Raw genomic sequence first — 20,862 nt, 5'->3', positions numbered from 1 at the left:
CTGGGCCACAAGGGTCCCTTATGTGACCTGTTCTGAGCCAGGCCCTGAGTGGGCTGGGAAGAAAAGCCTGGACCAGGAGAGGGGTGGGGACTCTGATGCTGGCCACCTCATCAGCTTGCCTGGGAAATGGGAGAGAAAGGGAGGGAGGGAGGGAGGAGTGGGTGCTGCCCTCCTACCAGTGCCCACCCCCTTCCCAAGTGGCTCCCACCCAGGCCTCGGGTTCCACTGCCGAGGGGCAGGGGCAGCTTTCCTGGTCAGCTGAGAATGACCCACATGGCAGTGGGAGGGTGGGGACCGGCTCCGGTTCCAGGTAGAGCTGAAGATGGGATGGCAGGTAACCCCCTGGACGCTACGAGAAGGAAGCGGGGCCCTGGAGTCCAGCGAGGTCCCTGAAGCCTGAAGCTCCAAGGATGCCTCCAGGAAGAGGTGGGGCCTTCTCTCCTCGGGCCAGGCCTGCTGGGGAGAGGCTGGGGAAGAAAGACTGCAGCATTGGGCGAGGGGAGCCATGGCTACAGGGAACCCGGGAGGCTGCACAGGGGGTGCCCAGCCCCTCAGCAAGTGCTCCGGGCAGACCAGACTCCAGGGGCATACATGCCAGCATGTCGCAGCAGGAGCCACTCGGGGCCCGTGTCCACCCTCCCCCTGGCCTGTGGACCTCAGGGCTTTGTGGCACGCCATATCCTACTTACAGAGGCAATTCTGGCTGGGTCTGCTCCTGGGGTCCAGCAAAGCAGGCAGGCGGGGGCTGGACTGGGGGCCTGAAACCACCAGACAGGGCCCACCCAGAGCAGAGGGGCCACCCAGGCCTGCCCTGTTCTCTTTTGCCTCTGTATGTTCACACTGTCTCAAGACTGCAAACAAACCCATCCTTAGGACAAAAGCCTGGCAGAGCAGCCAGAGAGGTCGTGTGAATCGGGACCTTGCTCCTGCAGCGGCCCAGGCCAACCTCAGTGTGACAATGAGGATTGTCACCTTCGTGGGTGACACTGAAGCCCCTCCTGCTCTGACACATGACCCCCACTCCTCACGGCAGAGCTCTGCAAGGCCAGAGCAGGCTAGTCCTCCAGGGGACACAGGTGGGCGGGCCATGGTACCCGGTCCCCAACGCTCTGGGTCCCTGTTCTGGCTCTGGGACCTCCAGATTCTCTGAGCCCCAGATGTCACACTCTGGGAAAATGAGGCTGGAACCCCTCGCCCTGAAGATGTCAGGGCTGGGCAGGCATCTCCGGCGCACCTGCAGCCGTTTCATCCCACTGAGGACCACCAGCTCCTGCCACTGCTTCTCCCAGCTCAACTGCCGTCTGCTGTCCCCCCGGATAGGGCAATCACGTGGATCCCAAGAGTCATAGCCCTTTTGGGTGACAACCGCCCCTGTGAGGACCCAAAGGTGAGCCTGGAGGTGAGAGGGGCGCCAGGTTTGTAGGTTTCACGCTACATTCCAGGGATGGGGCCTTAGCCAGCACTTCCAGACCAAACTAGAGGCAGCCTAACAAAAAACACAATTAGCCTTGGAACAAGCAAGGTAAACAAATGTGTCATTCACGAATTTGTCCTGCGTTTTGATCTTCTGCCATTTTCCTGAAATCTCAGAGTGGCACCTGTCTTCCCATGAGGACTCACAGAGCATGCCGGGAAGGAGCCATGGAGGCTGCTGGCACCAGAGCTGGACACCTAGACGAGCCCTCCTCCCTGACACACACCCTCCACCTCCAAGCCAGGCCCCAAGGGCCCCAGACATCACGCGAGGCAGGAAGCCCATGGCACTCCACTTTTATTTTCTTCAACTGTACACAGACGTAAAATACTTTAACAGCAAGTCTACGGGCAAATTGTTTGGTTTTAAATTATTTTGAGACAGAACCTAAGGGGAACTTTATTAAATAAACATAAAGATGGGGACGTAAGGATACACACCTGCCTTCTACTGTCTTCATTCTTTCCTCTACCTTCTGGGTGTGTAAGGATAGAAGAGACACATCAAACTGAATAAACAAAATCCATTTATACCCTGAAACATTGGCAGGCCACTTAAGCGATGGTCGCATCTACCTCATCGAAGACGGCCTCACCATCTAATAAAAATTAAATCAGATCTCTTGGCCTCTTTGGTTCCAAAATTATGTATAATACATTTAACTGTATTCATTTTTTTGCTGCTATAAAAATAACTTCTTTTTTCAAATGGCAGTTTCTAATCATGCAACTAAATCAGTGCAAACATTAAAAGCAATCATTCGCTTAAAAAAGAAGCAAAGGATTTCATTTCAAGTATAAAAAATATAAAAAGAGTCGTACAAGTCCAGTTTCGTCTAGTGTGGGTCAACCCTTTAAATTGCATAGTTCACGTGGCACTTGGCCATGGAGAGGGCGAGCGCACTCACTGCCCGGCCAAGGGCCACTTCTGGACACGCGCAGAATCGGCAAGTGCTATATCATGTGTGCGCTCAGGCGGGCGGGCAAGTGGGCAGGGGCCACGTCCATGGTCGGCCCTGGGGGCCGTGACCCACGTGAGCAACTTCTGCAAAGCAGCTGCAAGATCCTCCCCGTCTCCCCAAGACCTGCTAAGCAGGGGGGAGGGGGCGAGACCCCACCACCACGCCTCTCCCCTCCCCGAACCAGCCCCGGAGGAAGGTCCCCAGCGGAGGCCAACAGATTGCAACATTTTGTCTTCGCATCTAGAACAATTCAGATTTTTTTTTTTAACTGAGAAGGTCATTAACTAGTGGAAAAGTCCCCTTTTCGGTTACACAAGTGGCACAAATGACCTGTCAGCTCGCTGGAGTTCAATTAAAGCATCAAATTAAGACCCCTCGCCTTTCCCTCCCTCCCCACCCCAAAAACACAGACACACACACGTCACGGCAGGGACCCAAGCGACGCGACGAGCGCTCAAACGGTCGTCGGCTCTGCTCCACGGTCTCTGACAGGTTGCTGTGTCCTTTCTGGAACTTTCTCCCACTGCAAGGGCACCTCGGGACAGGCGCCCCCTGGTCTTGCAGCACGGCTGATGCCAGGCAGGGAGGAAGCAGCCGCCACTGCAGAGCAGGCCTGGCCTGGAATGAGCCTCCTGCCTGCCCCAAGCATGCTCCCACCCCGCATCTGCTCCTCCGCTCTGCGCCCGCCCCCACCCCCCTCTCTCTCTCAGTGTCTCTTTGTGCTTTTACGTATGCTCGGAAGGCGTGATACAGAGTGGCCGGGCCAGCTGCTGGGGTGGTGGCTGCGTGCCCCATTCCTTCCAAGCGAGAGGCATGGGCGCTGAGCGGCCGCTCGGCACTGTATCCATCGGCTGGGATGCCAGAGGCCGCCTCGCGGGTGGCAGGAGGAGGCGTAGGGCTGTGCGTGGCCTACGTGCGCATTTTCGTCTCTATAGAGTCAGTCCAGGGGTCTCCCCCGCCTCCCCCGGCTTGTGAGTGCTCGCTTTGCGAAGCCCCAAGGGAAAGCTTTCAGGCCTCAGCGTCCAAGGCTCAGCCTGGCGTGCAACCCCCCACCCCCACCCCGCCGGGGCCATGCTCCGCGCCCCCCGCGCCAGCGTCAGGCGCAGCCGCACTCCTCCACGATCATGTTGGGCACGTCCCGCTTCACGATGTTGTACTCGTCGTCGAAGTACAGCATGGACATGGAGCTCAGCTTGGTGGGGATGCAGCAGGAGTTCACCGGGCCGGGATTCAGGCCCCGCATGCGGTATTGGTTCACCACGGCCGTGTGGAAGGAGGAGGCGGAGCCGGGGACCCCCGCCAGGTAGGCAGGGCAGCTGCCCTCGCAGTAGTTGCCGTAGTAGCCCGTGGGCGCAATGATCCAATCGTGCCAGCCGATGAGCCGGAAGTCGATGAAGAACTGTTGCCTGCAACAGAGGTTGGTCCGCCCGTCGCACTCCAGGCCTCGCTTGCGAATGCGGTGCCGGCTGTCCCCGAGCCGGGCCTGCACCACCACGAAGGGCCGGTGCGACTCCTCGCCGGGGTCCACGAACACTGGCGCCACGGCCAGCTCCCCGCAGCTATCGCACTGCACGTCCAGGTTGAGCCGCCGCTCACCGCGCTCGAACAAGGCCTGGATGGCGTCGGTGAGCGGGAAGGTGTGCCAGCCGCTGCGTTTCAGGTCCACCTTCTTCTCCACCACGTTCCACCTGTCGCCGTGGCCCTGCTCCTGGAAGTACACCTTGACCCGCACCTTCCGCCGGCTGCCCTTCTCCAACACGTAGGGCAGCAGCTTCAGGTACAGCCACAGGCTGGCCTGGACCACAAACAGGTTCTGGTTGCCTTCATTGGAGACGAAGAAGGACAGGCGGACCCTGGAGGAGGCGAGGCCATCTGCGGAGACAAGAGGAGAGCAGGCCAAGTTCACGCAGGGGGAACCTGAGGCCGCCAGCCCCGGGGACTCAGCACTAGCCTGATGCTGGGATGCAGACTCGCCACACCGCTGGAAAAGGCCATGGACCAGGAGCGACACTCCCGGACCCAGGCAACCTGGGAGGGGCAGAGACAAGCGCTGTCCATCCAGGCCTCGGGAGCAGGTTGGAGCCGGAGGGCCCTGGGCCTGTGAAACTCCTGCCTCACCTCTCCTAGGCCAGGGCTCCCTGGAGACAGGCTGTCAGGCCTCAAAGCTCAACAGAGGAACTTGTCAGGAGGCCAAGATCTTAACAAGTTGTTATGGGTATCTGTGCAATCTGGAAAACAAAACCAGGATCGCAGCGAGGATTTTGGGGGTGGGCTACTTTAGTAGGTCTCCTTCTTTTCCTTCTCTCTCTCTCTTTTTTTTTCTGGTTAACTTAGGGCATTGCAAAATCGCGCTGAGCCACCTACCGCCTCTTTGCAGTGTTTACCTAAGCATGATCTGATCCAACCCCCAGTGGAACCTCCACCACAAACAAGCCAGCAAGTCCTGCTCTGCTTCCTGACACAGGAACGTGGGCTCTGCGCGCTGCAGAGCGCAGCCCTGTGTCTGTGTAGCTCCTAGGAACAGGGCATTCAGCCTGCACGCTGGCCGTCAGCTCCTTCCACCAGACCCCGGGGCCCCACCACCTGCACGGTCCACACCTCCCAGGAAAGGTGGGGAACTGGCTCACTTGCTTTCTCAATCATGCAGCTCCACAAGAAAACGGGGAACCCCAACCAAGAGCTGACTCCCCTCACATCCTGTGTCTTAGTGACCCACCCCTCTGACAATCTCTACTGCCCCCCACCCAGGAAGAACAAATAAAGCGACTCAGTGGCCACAGCTGGTTTTAACAAACATCCCTCCACGCCCCCCCCCCAACACCCGCCAGCCCCCTCCTCGGGCCCTGCATAGCTCCTTCTAATAACACTGACATCTGACTTTGAAATGGGGGAAGCTGTAGCCTTAAAAGCTGGTCTTGGACAAGCTGCCTGTGACCTGAATCTGTTATTTATACGCCAAAGAGCTGGCTCCGGGGAAACGGACTCGAAATATAACAGCCCCGCTGTCATTTTGTGCCATGGGGACCAAAAGGCCTCCTCGACCTTCCAGAATCGCATGTCCACCCCCCCCCCGGGGGGGGGCAGTGGCAGGGGTGGGGGGAGCAGCCCAAGCACCTTTTTAACCCAAGCCCTCTAATTGCAGGTCGAGCTTCCCGAACTCCCGGCCGGCTGCTAAAACAGCAATGCACCTCTTTCTAAGCACAAGCCGGCTCTGATTGTGTCTGCCTTTTTCCACACCCGGCCATGCAAAACTTTTCATCCCTTTTCATCTGCAAGCGGCACCAGCACGGTCTGCCTGCTGCCTGGGGGGGGGGGTGGCATCTGCAGCCAGGGGCACAACAGCTCCCCCCACCCAGACTCCTTTCCACCCCCAACCGCACAGGGGCTTCCCCCTCTGCGACCTTCTCCGCGGTTCCCTCCGCACAAATGGGGCCGGGCTCCAGGCACAAAAGCCAGCCTGGCTCATTCAAGTTCTGAAAAGGACAGCGGAACCCAAAGCACTTGCAGCATTTCAGCCGCGGCACATTTTCCTGCCTTTTTTTTTTTTTAAGTTCTAAAAGATTCCCCCCCTCTCCTTGCTCTTTATATTTAGACGGTGGTAGAAATTTGCAGTCTGCGGCCCCGAGCGTGTGTTGAGGGGTGGCTTCCAGAAAGGAGCCCTGCCCTTTGTTAACTGCGAACTCCGCGGCGCTGGGAGCGAGGGCTGCCGCCGGCCGCTGCCAGGCAAGGCCAAAGGCACGGGGCTGTCCCCGAGCCGCGTCTTTCTCTGCGTAAATGATGGACCTGTTGAGAAGCCGGCCTTCCGCCCGATTCTAATGCCCACACAATCGGAAGAGGTTGCCTAGCTCTCCCCAGCGAGGCTTCAGCAATCCTGGCAAGCCCACGCCGCCCGGCGAGGGAAGCGCCCCCGGGGGCCTCTCACGCAGACACACACACACGCACACACAAGCAAACACACACACACACACATGCACGCACGCACACACGCGCCCGTGCGCGCGCTCCTCCGGCCCACGTATATCAACAAGCACACACATCTCCATCCACACTGCTAAGCCTGCACTCCGATCGTGGGAAACAAAAACATTAGGCAATCACCAAGCAAGTGCCCGCAGAGCCAGCCGGGGCCGCACGCATCTGCCGGGAGGGGGGCCGCGCGCCCACAGGCGCTGGGGCCCCGATGCCAGCGAGCAGGGGGCGGTTGGGCAGCGGGGCCGGGAGAGGGGTCTACGGCCTGGGGAGGGAGGGCTGCGAGCCGCCGCAGCGCGCGCGGCACGGCCGGACGGGCCAGGCTGGGAGTCCAAGCTGCCCCCGGGGCGCTCGGGCTGCGGCCGGCCGGAGCCTGCAGGGAGAGGGGGAGAGGAAGGGAAGGAGGGGCGCGCGCAGCGGCTGGCAGCCCGGAGGGCACGACCCACCTGCCTCGGCAAAGCTGATAATTTCCGAGACGCGCTCCTGGCCGTCGGCGCCCGGGCTGGCATGGCCGTCGAGGTGCGGAATCTCCACGCGCCCGTCCTCGCGCACCTTGCCTGCGTGCAGCTTTCGCAGGGCCGTGACCATGGCGGCCTTGGGCACGGCGTGCGTGATGTTGGGCCGGCCCCGCAACTGCAGGCGGTTCAAGATGTGCCGCTTCACCGCCTCCAGGAAGTCGCCGTCCATCCGGCCCAGCTCCTCGGGCCGCCGGAAGCCGCCGCACGACGCACAGGTGTCCTGTGAGCCGCCCGGGGCTCCGGGCGGCGGGGGCGGCGGCGGCGCAGCGGGCGACGGCGGGGGCGTGGGCGAGCCCCAGGCCTCGGGCCCCAGCCAGCCGGCCGCCAGCAGCAGCAGGCAGGCGGCCCCCAACGCCCGACCGGGGAGCCCGTCCATGGTGCGCCGCTGGCGACGAGGGCGCCCGCCGCGAGGCGAGGCGAGCCGAGCGGAGCGGAGCGCAGGGCCGGGCTCCGGGCTCCGGGCGCACCGCCCCGCCCCGCCCCCGCCCGCGCCCGCCCGGGGCCTCCGCCCGCCCGCCCGCCGGGAGAGGGCTGCGGCCGGCTCGCAGGGGGAGGGGGCCCGGCCGGGCCGCGGGGGTTCCCGCGCGGTGGAGAAGGGGCGCCGAGGGCCGCGGGGCCCGGAGGGGCGCGCCGGGCGAGGCGGGGCTGGCGGGTCACTGCCGCGCGGGCGTCTCGGGGCGCTTCGGCATCCGCAGCCTGCTGCCCATCCTCGCCGCGTCGGGGCCCCGCAGCTTCGCTCGGGCGAAGCGAAAGCAGCCGCAGCGGCGAAGGAGGCTCGGTCGACGCAACTTGGCCGAGACGGAAGCGAAGGCGCCGGAGCCCCCCGGAGCGGAGCCGGGCGCGGCTTGGCGCGGCGCTGCGGCGGGCGCTGCGGCGGGGCCCCGCGCTCGCACCTGAGCGCCTCGCCCTCGCTCCTCGCGCCGGGGAAGCGAAGGGCAGCTGCGGGCGGCGACGGGCAGGTCTTCCTCTCGGCGGGCCGGCGGGCGGCGGTGCGGAGCGAACGCGGTGCCGGGGAGCGCCGGCCGCGCGGGCCCGCTCAGCAGCGGCGCCGAGCCCTCGGCCGCGGGCCCTGCAGTCCTGTCGGCGCGTCACGCGGCAAAGTTGTCTCCTGGCTCCCGGAGCGCCGCATCCACGGGCGGGCGGCGGCGGGCGGGCCGGCCGCTGCGCGCCTCGCCGGGGCCTCTGCTCCGCCCGCCTCCTCGCTGCCCGCCTCCCTCCCTCCGCCTTGCCTGCGCGGGCCGGCCGGGCGCGGGGTGCCGCGCGCGGAGGGCGAGGCGGAGGCAGGGCCCTTCTCGCCCGGTTCTCCTGTGCCGGTCGCGGCGCCGGCGGCGATGTGAGCTCGAGCGCCCAAAAGTCTTGCAGCGGCCCCGGAGCGGGCTCCTGGCTCGTGCCCGCACTGGCACACGCCGCGGGTGGAGAGAGCGCGGGCGGCGGCGGTGGCGGCAGCGGCGGCGTCCCCGCGCCCGGTCACGGCACGGAGTGCGGAGCGCGCGGAGGACAACGACTTCTCAGAGCCCTCGCTGCTCTTACTCTCCCCGTTTTTCCTCCCAAGGGATAAAAAAGCCGCACAATCTCCGTATGTGCGCGCGCGTTGAGATAGACGTTGGCAGAGAAAGGGGGCGGGGGAGTGTCGTCCCGGCCGTGCGGGAGGAGATGGTGCGCGCCTGCACGCCCGGGTCCCGAGGGAGGGGGCGGAATCTGCTCCGGTCGGGGCCGCCCCCAGCCCCGCTCCCCTCAGCTCTTTCCCTTTCTGCCCTGGCGAGGAGGAGGGGCGAGCCTGCCCTCGCCCCTCCCCCCAACCCCCCGCAATGCTAGGCCACTTTTGCTACCTCGAAACTTTCCCACCACGTGGGTGCCCCGGACCCTCGTCCTGCTTGGGCGGCGGGCGGCCCTGCCCCTGCCCCGGCCACCGTCCTCCCGGACCCGGGGAGCCGACTCCCGCTGCCTTGGCCGCCTCGGGCCCTCCGGGGTTCCCTTCTCTGGCCTGCCTGGGGAGGCGCGGAGGTGGGGGGGGGGGCGGCCGGCGCGGTTCCCGACGCCGCGGGACAGACTCCGCAGGTGCATGCGGCTCGCGACTACTGCCCCCACACCCAGCCCCTAAGCTGGAAGGCGGCAGTGGCCGCTGGAGGCCTGGCCAGCTGCTCCGCCATGGGGGAAGCTCCGAGCAACGCCCACATCTTGCGGGGTCTCGGCCTCTGGACTCCGAAGCCGGTGAGCCCCGGAGCTTGCCGGGCCAGCGGGGTCTCCAGCTCCACCTCCCCACTAATGCACAAACCTATACCCCGCTGGATCCCGGGATAGCTTTGCGGGGAGTGACCTTGGACAGAGCCTCCACCTCCCCGTCCCGGTCCCCGTCCAGGGGTCACAGTGGTATCTGTGTCACGGACTAGGTGCAAGCCTGCCAAGGGACGCCGAGGAACGCTGGCTCCAAGGCGCCAAGCAAGAAACACCAGGCGTGGGAACCTGACCCCCAGACCCTGAGTGCCATTTATTCCTCCCTCCCCTCCTCACGTCGCCACCTGGGGGCGGGGGCAGCAGGGCAGGGCCCACGGGAGGTCGCGCCCCCTCCCCCCACCCCTGCCTGGCCTGGCCGGACCCGCACCCGCAACAATAGGCGGGTCTCCACGGCAGAAGCAGGGGACCGAAAGTTACTCCGGCTTTCTTGGGATGGTGCGAGACCCGGACGAGCGTAGCCTCCGGCTGGAGATCCATCCCCCACCTCCCCGTTGAGAGCCTAGCCCGCGGGGCAGTCCCGCTGCCTTGGGGCTCGGCTGGGAGAGCTGCAGCCGGCCGAGGCCCGCCAAGCCTGGAGGCCGAGCGCCCCCTCCCTCCCAAGCGGAGGAACCGTCCTACAGTCCGCAGGGCAAGACGGGCCGGTCGGAGTTGGCTAAGCCCAGGTCAGAAGCAGGGACGCGAGAGGATGGGCCGTGACGACCCTGAGGCTTCTCCAGGGGCGTCTGTACTGCTCCCAACCACTTTCTCTGTCTGAGCCAACAGCTCCTATGGGGTGGCCCTGAGCCCTGCACCCACCCTGGCGACTCTGCTGTCTCCATCAGCCCAGTCCTGGACCACAGCAGGCACGCTCAGGCTCAGCACTGCTGACACACGCAGCGCCCTCTCTCCTGCGCCGTGAAACCTTTCCTTGCGCTGCTGTGCCCGGATCAAGACGCTCAGCCCGGCTGTTAGGTCCTCACCAAGGGGGGAAGACCAGACCTGACATATGAGCAGAGAGAGCTTATGGAAGCAATGATTGGTTGATGGGGTGAATGCGAGGCGTAACAGCCTGTGAATGGCTTAGCAACCCCCACTCCCCCACCTGAGACCCCCCCCCAATGGCTACAGCCCCCACCTGAGCTGGACAGTGCTGGGGGGGAGGGGGAGGGCGCCCCACCTTCTGGAAGGCACAGTGTCCTGCCTGCTGACCTGGCACCAGAGAGCAGCAAAAGCCACCACGTCCTTGCTGATAGGCGGAGGGAAGAGGATCCTGGGAGCAGGGTCCACACTTGGCTCCTCTGGTGGTGAAGCTGTTGGCCCTGCAGCCGGGAACTGGGTCAAGCGGTCCTCAGAAACCATCTGCTGGGGAAGCTGGGATTATCCCGCCCTCCACTGATCCCCCAGCCCATGGGCGCCCAGGGTGTAAATTGAGTTCTTCCAGATCACCTCGGACCTTTTTTTTGGGGGGGGGGTGCCCTGCATCTCCTCCTGTTCCTGTTACTTCAAAGCCCCTCATTTAGCATTGAGTTCAGTTCTCCTGGGCCTGGTAACCTCAACCTTCAGTCCTGGCCAGGGATGTGACCGCACCTGTCGGTTTTGAATACAATAATATTCATCAGTGCTGCAGCCAACACCCTCTACACAGGCTGCAAAACCAGGCCACCCCCACGCAGGATGCTGGCAACTGCAGCCCAGTGGCGGGGGCAAGACGGGAACATGGCGACACCATGGCTCTGGGCACACTGATGACACAGGAGGAGCCCTCCAGGAAGCCCTGGGCACTTGCTGTCCTGCCAGTCTTTTTGAACAACCCTGAGTGTCCATTTGTGGGTGGTGCAAAGATCCACAACCGACAAGGCAAACCTTAAAAGTGAGCCTTAAGGCTCTTGGGGATAAAAAAAAAAAAAGAATTGAGTACCAGGTGCAGTTCTTGGCTGCACAGCCCCTGCAGGTGCAGAGGTAAAGAGAGACACCCTTTGCATCAGAGGGCACTCGGCTGCAGCCAGGCTTTGGGCAGAGTTGGGCTCAAGGAGCTGGCATTCCTGGTGGAGTAGCTGCCATTGCCAAGCCCCACCGTGGTGTGTGCCTCGCACTGCCCAGCACAGCTCGGTGTCCCCAAGGGAGGGAGCCTCTCCAGACCCAACACTGTGCCGGCCCAACCAGCAGCCCAGGGCGTAGGACGGACAGCCCGAGCCCAGAGCCAGGCTCCGAGGAAGCGTCAGTTGGGGATGTCTCCAAGGACGAGGGCTCCAATGCCAGCATGAAGCCCCACAGAGCACCCACAGGCCACCTCCTGCCTTGACATCACAGAAGCAAGCCCTGGAGGAGAGAGCGGGGTAGGGAGGGCGATTTTGAGAAGACAGCCCCCGTGTTTCTCACCAGAGCCTGCTGAACGGCTTCCTCTTCCCCAGGACCCCTGTGGCTGCCCGCGTCCTTATGTCGGCTGTGGGCTCAGCGGGGATCTGGGGCTGAGACCTTCCTTGCTACACGCCCAGAGCAGCTCGGTGCCCAGAACGATGCCTGTGTCCATGAGCGCTGTGGTTCATCACGTGCACGGGATGAAGGAGCCGGGGTGTCCACGTGCGGCTCAGCCCAGACCCTGTAGGCCCCCTGCAGAGCTGGTTCTGCAACACAGCCCCCTTGTGTGTGTGCACATGTGTGTACATGTGTGTGTGCACACGTGTGCATGTGTGTTACTATTCCCTCTCCCCCAGGCACAGACACTCAGACACAGGAACAGCCCACTTGCTCATGCCCCCGAGCCTATTCCCTAAAGAGGCCTTAACAGAAAACCCTATTGGGGGGGGGGGCGCTTCTCATCCACTGTGCTACTCTTGAGCTGACTCCTCCACTTCCGAACACCTGCAATCTCTGATTTGTTGCCAAGGGCCCCCCAAAGCATCATGAACTGGGTCTCTCTCAGGAAGACCCTGGAGCCAAGAAGGCACCAGCTCAAGGGGACCCTTCTCCGCTTCTCCCGCAAGGGATGTGGGCGGGGCTGCTGGAGCTGCAGTAGAGGAGGGGTTAGCATGCTCTGAACACTTGGGAAATACTTCAACAGCAGGCCCCATCGGGCTGGCTGTCCAAGTCGGTGTATTTTCTAGAAAAAAAAAATAGAGGTGCTAAATGCAGCAGTTGGTTAGTGGCCCACTTCAAATTGCTAATCACAAACTATTCCTAGCGCAGAATTCCTTCCCATTCGTTCAATGAACACACCGGATTAACAGCTGGGAATACAGCCATGCCAGATCTTCCCCCTGGTCTACTGGGAGGAAGCAGGGGGCAAGCCACCCACCCCTGCCAGGAGTCGTCTCCAGAGAGGCAGGGTTGGACTGGAACCACGAAGCAGGAGGAGGTATTTTCTGGATGGACTCCAGAAAGGGTAGGTGGTCAAGGGATGGGGTCTACGTGCTGAACCCCCAGAGAGCAGGTTCTTGGTGAGGACCAAGGGCAAATCCAGGGTGCCCAGTCTAAGGGGGTGGGCCCATACGCAGCATCGTGCTGGGCGAGACCCAGCCCCTAGGGGAGGAGGAAGCCACAGGGAATTGGTGGCAGTGAGGACCAAAGGGAGGAAGGTGCTGACTGGGCTCCTTGCACTAGGACCCCTGAGCTGGGCAGCCCGTGGGAGGGGGGCAGGTTGGCTGGCCACAGAGCAGAGAGAGCCGGGGCGGGGGTGGCCCTCTCCATGCACTCTGCAGGACCCAGAACCCAAGGACCCATTTAGTTTACAACTAATAAGGAGAAAGAGGTATTTCCCAGGTTTCCTACCCTTGGGACCTTCAAGCCCAACTGTGTCCCATTGGAGAACCTCCTAGTAAGTAGCTTTCCTCAGTCCTCAGCTGGTGAACTTCAAAGCTGACCTTGGAGGAGGAGATGACCTGCCCACCTAATAAACCATCTGCAAGGCAAAGTGCACAGGCAGCCTAAGACGGCATTGCTCAGGCCCCAGCCGGCAGGGAAGAAAGGGGAACTATGCTTGCAGGTAGACAAGACCTGTTTCTTGCTCTTTGAACAAAGCTAGTGCACTCTCCAGTTCATTTACATGTATGAAAGCCAAGGTCCTCTATTCCCCATGGCCAACACCCCCAGCCGCACACAAGTGCTCCATATTCATAGAACTCAGCACCTGCGCAGCAGCCAGCGTAAAAATGGCTCAGAAAGCGAAACACAGCATCCCACGGGTCTCCCGGAAGCACGCAGACGATGCTCACCGCATTTCAAACGTTTTCCCACCAAAGTAAACTTTTTTTTTCCAATTCCACTATTTTTTTCTATGAACTTTTTGAAGTCCCTTCACATGGCTGGGCTGGGTGTCACGCACTCGCTCTTCTTTTCGACCCAAGACCCTAAGAGTTCTCCAAGTCAGTGAGACCGTCTCTGTCTTGCCACCAAAGGGGACTCTGTAGGGGAGACACTGAGGGGTAGAAGTGTGCTAACCTGAGAAAGGAGCCGCTTCTCACCCACCTCCTAGGGCCTGAGTGCATCCAATGCTTCCAGCACCTTCTCTTTCCCGTGTAGTAGATTATGGGTTTAAAATGCTGGCGGAGGGGAGGGGCCGCGGGGGAATGAAGACAAAGGGAAGGATCTGATGTTTGTTCCAAGTGTGAATGTATATTTAAATCTAATTGGGAGACCTCCTCGCGAAGACAGAGCTGCAACTGAGCGCTGGCCTATGAAAAGACAGGCACCTATGGTACACTCACTGTCTAAGCTGGTAAAAAAATTCCCCGAGGGGGGCAGCGCTGTGGTGTAGTGGACTAAGCCTCTGTCTGTGACGCCGGCATTCCATAGGGGCGCCCGTTCGAGACCCGACTGCTCCACTTCCGATCCAGCTCTCTGCTGTGGCCTGGGAAAGCAGTAGAAGATGGCCCAAGTCCTTGGGTCCCTGCACCCACATAGGAGACCTGGAGGAAGCTCCTGGCTCCTGGCTTCGGATGAGCTCAGCTCTGGCCGTTGTAGTCATCTGGGGAAATGAGCTAGTAGATGGAAGCCCTCTCTCTCTCTCTTTCTCTCTCTCTCTCTCTCTCTAGCTCTACCTCTCTCTGTAACTCTGTCTTTGAAATAAATAAAATAAATCTTTTAAAAGAAAAAAAAAAAAAAAAAAAACGATTCCCAGAGCCGGTTGCATCAGTGCTGCCGGGAGAACCCGGCGCGGAGCACAGGGTACCAGGCAGTGGCTCGGCTTCCACCCGCCAGCAGAGCTTCGTCTGCCCAGAGGTTTTTCATGCAAGCGGGTCCCAGGCCAGGAAGCTGAGGATTTGCCTGTCACACCTTGAGGACGGTAAGGGAGAGAAGCCGAAATGGTAGATGACAGTCAGGTGACTACATAGAAGATGGACAGATGATACAGATGCGCGGATGATTAGATAGACAGAAGAGAATGAGCATCTTTAGCAGGAAGAAACACAGACCAGTAAACTTTCTCTTGACCCTCAGCTCCCTTAGAGCATCTAGTGTTTCTTAATCGTTCTTCCTATTGATTCGGAAATAACAGCACAGAGCAAGTAACTTAATGAAAAAGAAAAGAAAAGGAGTGGGCGTTTGGCACAGCCATGAAGATGCCACTCTCGGATGCCTGCGTCCCGTATCAGAGCGCCTGGTCCTGGCTCTGCTCTCCACGTCAGCTTCCTGCTAACGCACACCTTGGGAGGCTGTGGCTGCCAGCTCAAGTGCTTGGGCCCCTGCCAGCCATGTGAGAGACTGGGATGGAGTTCCGGGCCCCTGACCTAGGCTTGGCGCAGCCCTGGCTGTTGCAGGCACTTGGGGAGTGAACCAGCAGATGGAAGACTTCTCTCTCTCTCTCTGCCTTTCAAGTAGATGAAAATAAATAAACATTGACAATCCCTTTGGGATGTTGTTTTTATTTCTGCACCTTACATAGCTAAACCCGTCTCCCTGAGCTCAGCTAACCACGAATGCCCTGGTCTGAGACGCACACTCACTGATCCTGCATTCTTTGGGGCAACAGACATAAGGGTGTGTTCTGGGTTCCCTCCAGCCCTCTCTGACACCTGAACACGGGGTCCGTGGCCTGTTCTTCTCCAGTCCTGTGCAACTGGTAGGAGCAGAGCACTGCAGAAGGCCGGAGCAGGCAGGGCCACACAGCAGGCCAGTGGGTAGGAGAGGCCCTGGCGATGGGGGCTTTGCACAGAGCGGGAAGGGAACAGGGGAGAGAGCTTCCCCAGGGGTAGGCACTGAGGGTGGCAGCGACCCTGGAGAAGGCAGGCCCAGCCGGTCATGGTTGTGTCTGGTGGGGGCCTCCCAGCCGGCAGGCTCCTGAGCACCAGAGTGGGGTCATGGTGACTTTGCAGGGCTGCTTCCCCCCCTCGGCTCTGACCCGGGGGACCGGGGAGGGGGTAAGGGTGGAGGACCTTGGGAGCCTTATCTGAGATTTTCCACCATTGTTGCCAAACTTAATGTCAGCTGACCCAAGGAGACAAGGAGCTGGGTGGGGATACCCAATTAGGGAGCAGGAGGGAATAACCATTAAATACAATGTGGCCCCTTGGGGTGGGGTGGGGGTGGTGGAGGGGACAGCGGGCCAGGGCACCACCACTGGCAACCTGGACCTCTGTGTTAAACCGACCAGGGTGGAGGAGCCAAGGCGAAGCGCCAGGACAGGGGTCCACCCTCCAGGCTTGGGTCACTGCAGTGCCCTAAGCTGGAGTGGGGGCTCTGCTGCTGGGCAGCCCCCAAAAAGAGGAACCAAGGGATGGCGGATTTTCAAAAGCAGAGGCCAGCTGAGCGTGTGCGGAGGTCTGTGGGCTGGCCCCATGGCCAAGTGCAGGGACCCTCCAGTTAGGCTGGGGGAGCGCCAGAACTGGGTGGGGTGGGTATGTGCACTGAGGGGTGTGTGTGCTGGGGAGGGGTCTGTGAGCAGCAGGATGTGTGTACTGGGTGTGTGTATTAGCATGTGTTGGGGTGTGTGTGTGTTGCACGTGTAGTAAGGTGCATGTTGGGGCACCTGTGTTATGTTTTGGAGTACGTGTCTCAGAGTATGTATGTGCACAGGTGCGTGACCGTGGCCAGTCTACGATGTTCAGCAGAGACTTGGAAGGCAGCGGTCAGGAGGAAGAAGGCTGGGGAGTGGCAGGTGCCTGGCACTAGGGCTGTGTGTTCCCGGATGCGTCTGACTTCAGAGCCAAGAGCCAGGTGAACGTGGGGCTGGCCCCTGGCGCAGGGGCCCAGCCCCGCCTGCCCTGGGGTGCTAGGCATGCTGCTTCTGGAGAAGTGCTGGACAGTGCAGAGCCCACCGCGCTGCAGCCGGAGGAATCGCTCTTCACCGCCTCCCTCCTGACGTGTCGTGCTTTCCAGAGCTTGTCCACTGCCCAGGGAGACATCCCCACGCCCTACCCTGCCCCGCAGGCGTCTCTTGCAGCCTCTGCCACCTCTCAGATCCCTGAAGAAGCCTTGTCTCATCTGCAGCTAGCATCAAGCTCTTCAAGTTCTATTTATGTTTACATTTGGTCTCCATCTATGGCTAACACAAGAGATTTCTCGCATAGGAAAACCCAGAATTAGGAATTCCTAGGGCAGTGTGATGGCTCCATAGTCATTCATGATCCATGCTCCCTCTATATTTCTTATCAGCATCTATCTTCAAGGTTTCTTCATAATCACAGGATGGCTGCTGGAGTACCATCCCTCACATCTCCATTTTAAGTGTAGAAAGGAGAAAAACACGGAAGAGCAAACCTTGCCATCCTGCCGGCTCGGCCAGTTCCTGTGAAATGACCACCCCAGAAGCCTCACTCTGCAGCTGGACTTGCTTCTCATGGTCACCCCTAGGTGTAAAGGAGGCTGGAAAATATCGACAGTCCCCTGGTACTACAACAGAAAGTAAGAAACACAGGAAAAAAAATCAAGTGGGTCGCAAAGGGTGTGAAAAGGAGGCTGGGCTTTGTTCTCAGTGCAATGAGAAGGCTGCAGAGTTTTGCGATCAGATAGACCCAGGGATCAGGTGCAGCCAGGGAGGGGTCCAAGCAGGCGGGTGATGCAGGGGTCCAAGCAGGGCGCTGCGCAATAATCCAGGTGGGAGCCGAGGGGGCCCAGGGCCAGCATCTCAGAGTGGAGGTGGTGAGAAGTGATGGTGCCGACAGCCCTTGCCGACAGATTGGGTGTGTGAATGAACAGCAGTGGGAGCAGGAGTGCGGGTTGGTTCCGGGTGGAAGGCTGGGCAGCCAAGAAGATGCAGGGCCACTTACAGGGACGGAAGAGACAGGGTGACCAAGCACGGCAGGGGTGACCAGGGTTCGGCCTGAGTGTGCATTCCCAGGGGTCCATGGGTGCCAGGTAAGGCTTTGATCCTGGTGGTTGGACGTAGAAGTCCGGGGTCCAGAGGCCAGATGAATTTGGGGCGCTGGCAACACACGGATGGTACCGAAAGCCGGGGGCAAGACGAGTTCACCAGGAGGGAGGGGTGTTGATGGAGAAGGGAAGCAGGCCAAGGACGAGCCCTGGGGCATGCTGGTTGTGCCAGGCCAGAGGTGGGGGAGGGGCACAAGCGCCAGGTGCTGTGAGCAGGGAACAGAGGCTCACCCGGGGATCCGGCAACCTGGAAGCTGGTTGGGAACCCTGAGAAGAGGCAGCAACAATTTCAGTAGAGAGGTAGGGGAAGGAAGGCCCCAAAAAGAATGGAGGGTGAGCAGGTACACGCGTGGAGTGGCTGGGAAAGCAGAGCAGGGAAGGGGGGAGCTGCAGGGGTTGGGAAGGGTGGACTGGGGGGGGCAGGCACAGCAGGGCTTCCCCTAAAGTCAAGCCCAAGGGCCCCAGGGTCATCCAGGCAGTGGGCCCTGCTTCCACAAGGGCCCCAAAGATGGGGCGCACAGAACAGTCAGAATTTAGCCCTGGGCACAGAGGGCCAGACTCTCCTGGTGGAAATCAGAGTTTCCATCCCCCTACCCACCCACCCACGACACTCCTGCTGGCCCCAGGTTGGTGGACTTGTACAGGAGCCACGCCAAGTGGGCACAGGGACGCTCACGGCTCACCGGTGTCAGCTCCATGCTGCCTGCTAGGGCTGCTCAATGCTTGAGGGTGAAGCCCTTCAACCCCCATTGTCTCTTTTTGGCTGTGTGACTGCACAGGTGCAGGTGGGTCTCTGTCTCCCTCTCCCTGGGCACGAGCGGAAGACAGGGACTGGCCTGGGATGGTTAGGGCCAGGCTTTTATTTTGTCTTATGGAGAAACTCGCCATGGGGCTGACGCTGTGGCATGGCGGGTGAAGCCAGCTAATGCACCTGGGAAAGCTGCGGAAGATGGCCACACACCCATGTGGGAGACCCAGAGGGAGCTCCTGGCTCCTGGCTTCGGGCTGGCTCAGCCCTGGGTGTTGTAGCCATTTTAGGGAGTGAACAAGCAGATAAAAGATGTTGTCTCTTTCTCCGTGTAACCCTGCCTTCCAAATAAATAAACACATCTTTTTTTAAAGCATAAAGAAAGAGAAGGAATTCCCCCAACACAGGCAGAATAACAATCAGTACAAGCAGTAGCTGGTGCAAGAGTCTGGTCCCAGAATCGGTTTTGCTAACTGCCCAAAGCCATGTCCCTTGAACAGCAGTTTGTCAAACCCCAGTGGGCTCAGAATACAAATTTCATAGATCGCAACCTGCACTTGTTTAATGCAATTACAAAAGCATTCGGGTAGAAAATCACATAAAATCACACACAAGAAGGTAAGAGACATGTTCCTTTCCATGACGTCACGTCTATGTTGCTACAAGGCTACTTGAAAAGGTTCGTGGTAGAAGGGGATTGAAAACATGAGTTTGTTTGGGTACCAGAACAAGTTGGAAATCCATGCGTCTTTGTTTCATAATATGATTTTCCACATATTATGGGGGGAAAAAATTTCTGGACCAAAAAAATGTTTTGGCACCCAAATAAACTCATACTTTTAATTCCATTTTTCCCCAAGTTGTTTGAAGTACCCTGGGATATGTGCGTGCCTGTGTGTTCTCGGGGGCGATAGCAAATGGATTTGCTCCGTCAGCTTAAAGCCAAAAGGGAGCCAAAGCCAGGGGCTCTGGGACCCCTCCTTCCCGTCCCTGCCACCCACCCCACCCCTCCCCTCACCGCCTCGGGGCAGGGACGTCCCCAGCTCAGCAGCTGGAGGTAGTCACCAGTCACCCGCTGGAGAAGTTGCTCTGTCCTGACGCCGATCCTGTGTCGCAGGCTGGCAGAGCCACACCAGGAAATGGCGCATCCAAGCACAGTAATACAATTCAACACACCCAGGGAAAGGCACTGCTCGCCCTGTGAAGCCACACAGCGGAGCACAGAGCCAGCAGGTGTGCAGGCTGGGGCGTTCACTGGTGAGCCTCAGCAGCCGTGGCGGATGCCACCCCCAAAGACCCTGATGAGACAGGCTTGGGACACTGCCTGGGGCTCGGGGGACCTCAAAAGACAGCTGGGCAGCGAACCACTGGCCTCAAAGGGGGTGTAGCGCTCGCGTCACGGGGCTGGGGTCCCAGAACTGCTGCAGCAGGGCGGGTGGGCTTGGGGGATTCTGTGTCCCATGCTGCTGCCCCTCCCCCCTGCTCTGGCCAAGTCAGGTCCCTCTGTCTCCTGGCACTTCTTTGTGTCTCAAGCCCCTGAGCCTCCAAGTGTTCCTTTGAGTGAGGAACACCCCAGCGGCCGCCTCTCCATTCTGCACGGGGATCAGTGGGTCACAGCTCGCCTTCCACCACATCCCTCGGACACCACGCCTGCGTAGAAAGGGCTTCACCCCTGCAGCCTCTAGAACCCTGCTCCTCCCCACCCCGCCCACCCCTGCTGGCCCTCTACTTCCCTCTCCCCAGCGGTTACCGGGGGAAGGGGCTGCCCAAAGGCAGTTGGGGCCAGGATTTTCCTAAATGCACGGCAGCTTGCTGATGGACATTCCCAAGCTCACACAGGAACAGAGAGGCTGCTACAGGGGGTCCCATGCACCCAGCAGCGCCCATGGTGGGTCCCAGCTCCCATCTGCTTGAGTTCCAACAGAGAGGACAGCCCAGCCACCGTGCCACAGCCCATCCCCCTACAAGTGTCTCCCAAGGATTGGGTTCAGCGGGGACCATTAACAGCCCCCAGGGGAACCAGGAGCTCCTGCCTGGAGGTTTAGCTCCCTGGGCTCAGAAACTGGCAGGAGTCCTCTCCCATGTGCAAGCCTGGCAGAAATCAATGGAGCTACTTCATTTAAAAAAATATTTAATTTATTTATTTGAGAGGTAGAGTTACAGAGAGACAAGAGGTCTTCCATCTACTGGTTCACTCCCCAAATGGCCATAGCAGCCAGAGCTGGGCCGATCCAAAGCCAGGAGCCAAGAGCTTCTTCTAGGTCTCCCATGTGGGTGCAGGAGCCCAAGGACTTGGGCCATCTTCTGCTGCTTTCCCAGACCATAGCTGAGAGCTGGATCAGAAGTGGAACAGCCGGGACTCGAACCAGCACCCATACAGGATGCCATAGCATTGGCCCCAAGCTGCTTCTTCATGTACAGCAAGTTATTTAAAGAGAAGTGGGATTGTGGAGGACGGGAGAGAAGATCACAGTTTGTCTGCCCCCATCTCCCTCCTGGGTTGGGGCTCGCCCGTCCACTCCACAGCTGGTCAGCCCCACATTGGCCAACAGCCTTAGAAGGGAAGGAAGGTGGGCACGGGGCACTGTGGCACAGCAGGGTAAGCCTCTACCTGTGCCACCAGCATCCCCCATGGGCACCGGTTCAGTTCCCAGCTGCTCTGCTTTCGATC

At 60.3% G+C, this 20,862-nt stretch overlaps 1 protein-coding gene across 1 annotated transcript; it reads right to left on the bottom strand.

The window, feature by feature from the left end:
• Nucleotides 1-1,753: 1,753 nt before the first annotated feature.
• INHBB (inhibin subunit beta B) lies at nt 1,754-8,641 on the bottom strand. Its single transcript, XM_008258466.5, has 2 exons — nt 6,851-8,641; nt 1,754-4,307 (listed from the first exon to the last, which is right to left on the bottom strand). The coding sequence occupies exons 1-2, from the start codon at nt 7,296-7,298 to the stop codon at nt 3,532-3,534; spliced, it is 1,224 nt and encodes a 407-aa protein (XP_008256688.1). The 5' UTR covers nt 7,299-8,641; the 3' UTR covers nt 1,754-3,531.
• Between the last annotated feature and the right edge of the window lie 12,221 nt (nt 8,642-20,862).

Source organism: Oryctolagus cuniculus, chromosome 3, assembly GCF_051225735.1.
Source record: "Oryctolagus cuniculus isolate XC-2025 breed Fujian yellow rabbit chromosome 3, ASM5122573v1, whole genome shotgun sequence".
NCBI lineage: Eukaryota > Metazoa > Chordata > Mammalia > Lagomorpha > Leporidae > Oryctolagus > Oryctolagus cuniculus.
The sequence above is the reverse complement of the archived record's forward strand: the minus strand, read 5'-3'. Positions and strand labels throughout refer to the sequence as shown.

Bases quoted from the DNA above. Each gene is read 5' to 3' on its own strand.
- INHBB (XM_008258466.5), bottom strand. From the start codon at position 7,298: ATGGACGGGCTCCCCGGTCGGGCGTTGGGGGCCGCCTGCCTGCTGCTG. The intron at 4,308-6,850 runs GTGGGTCGTGCC...TTGTCTCCGCAG, and splicing joins TATCAGCTTTGCCGAGGCAG to ATGGCCTCGCCTCCTCCAGG.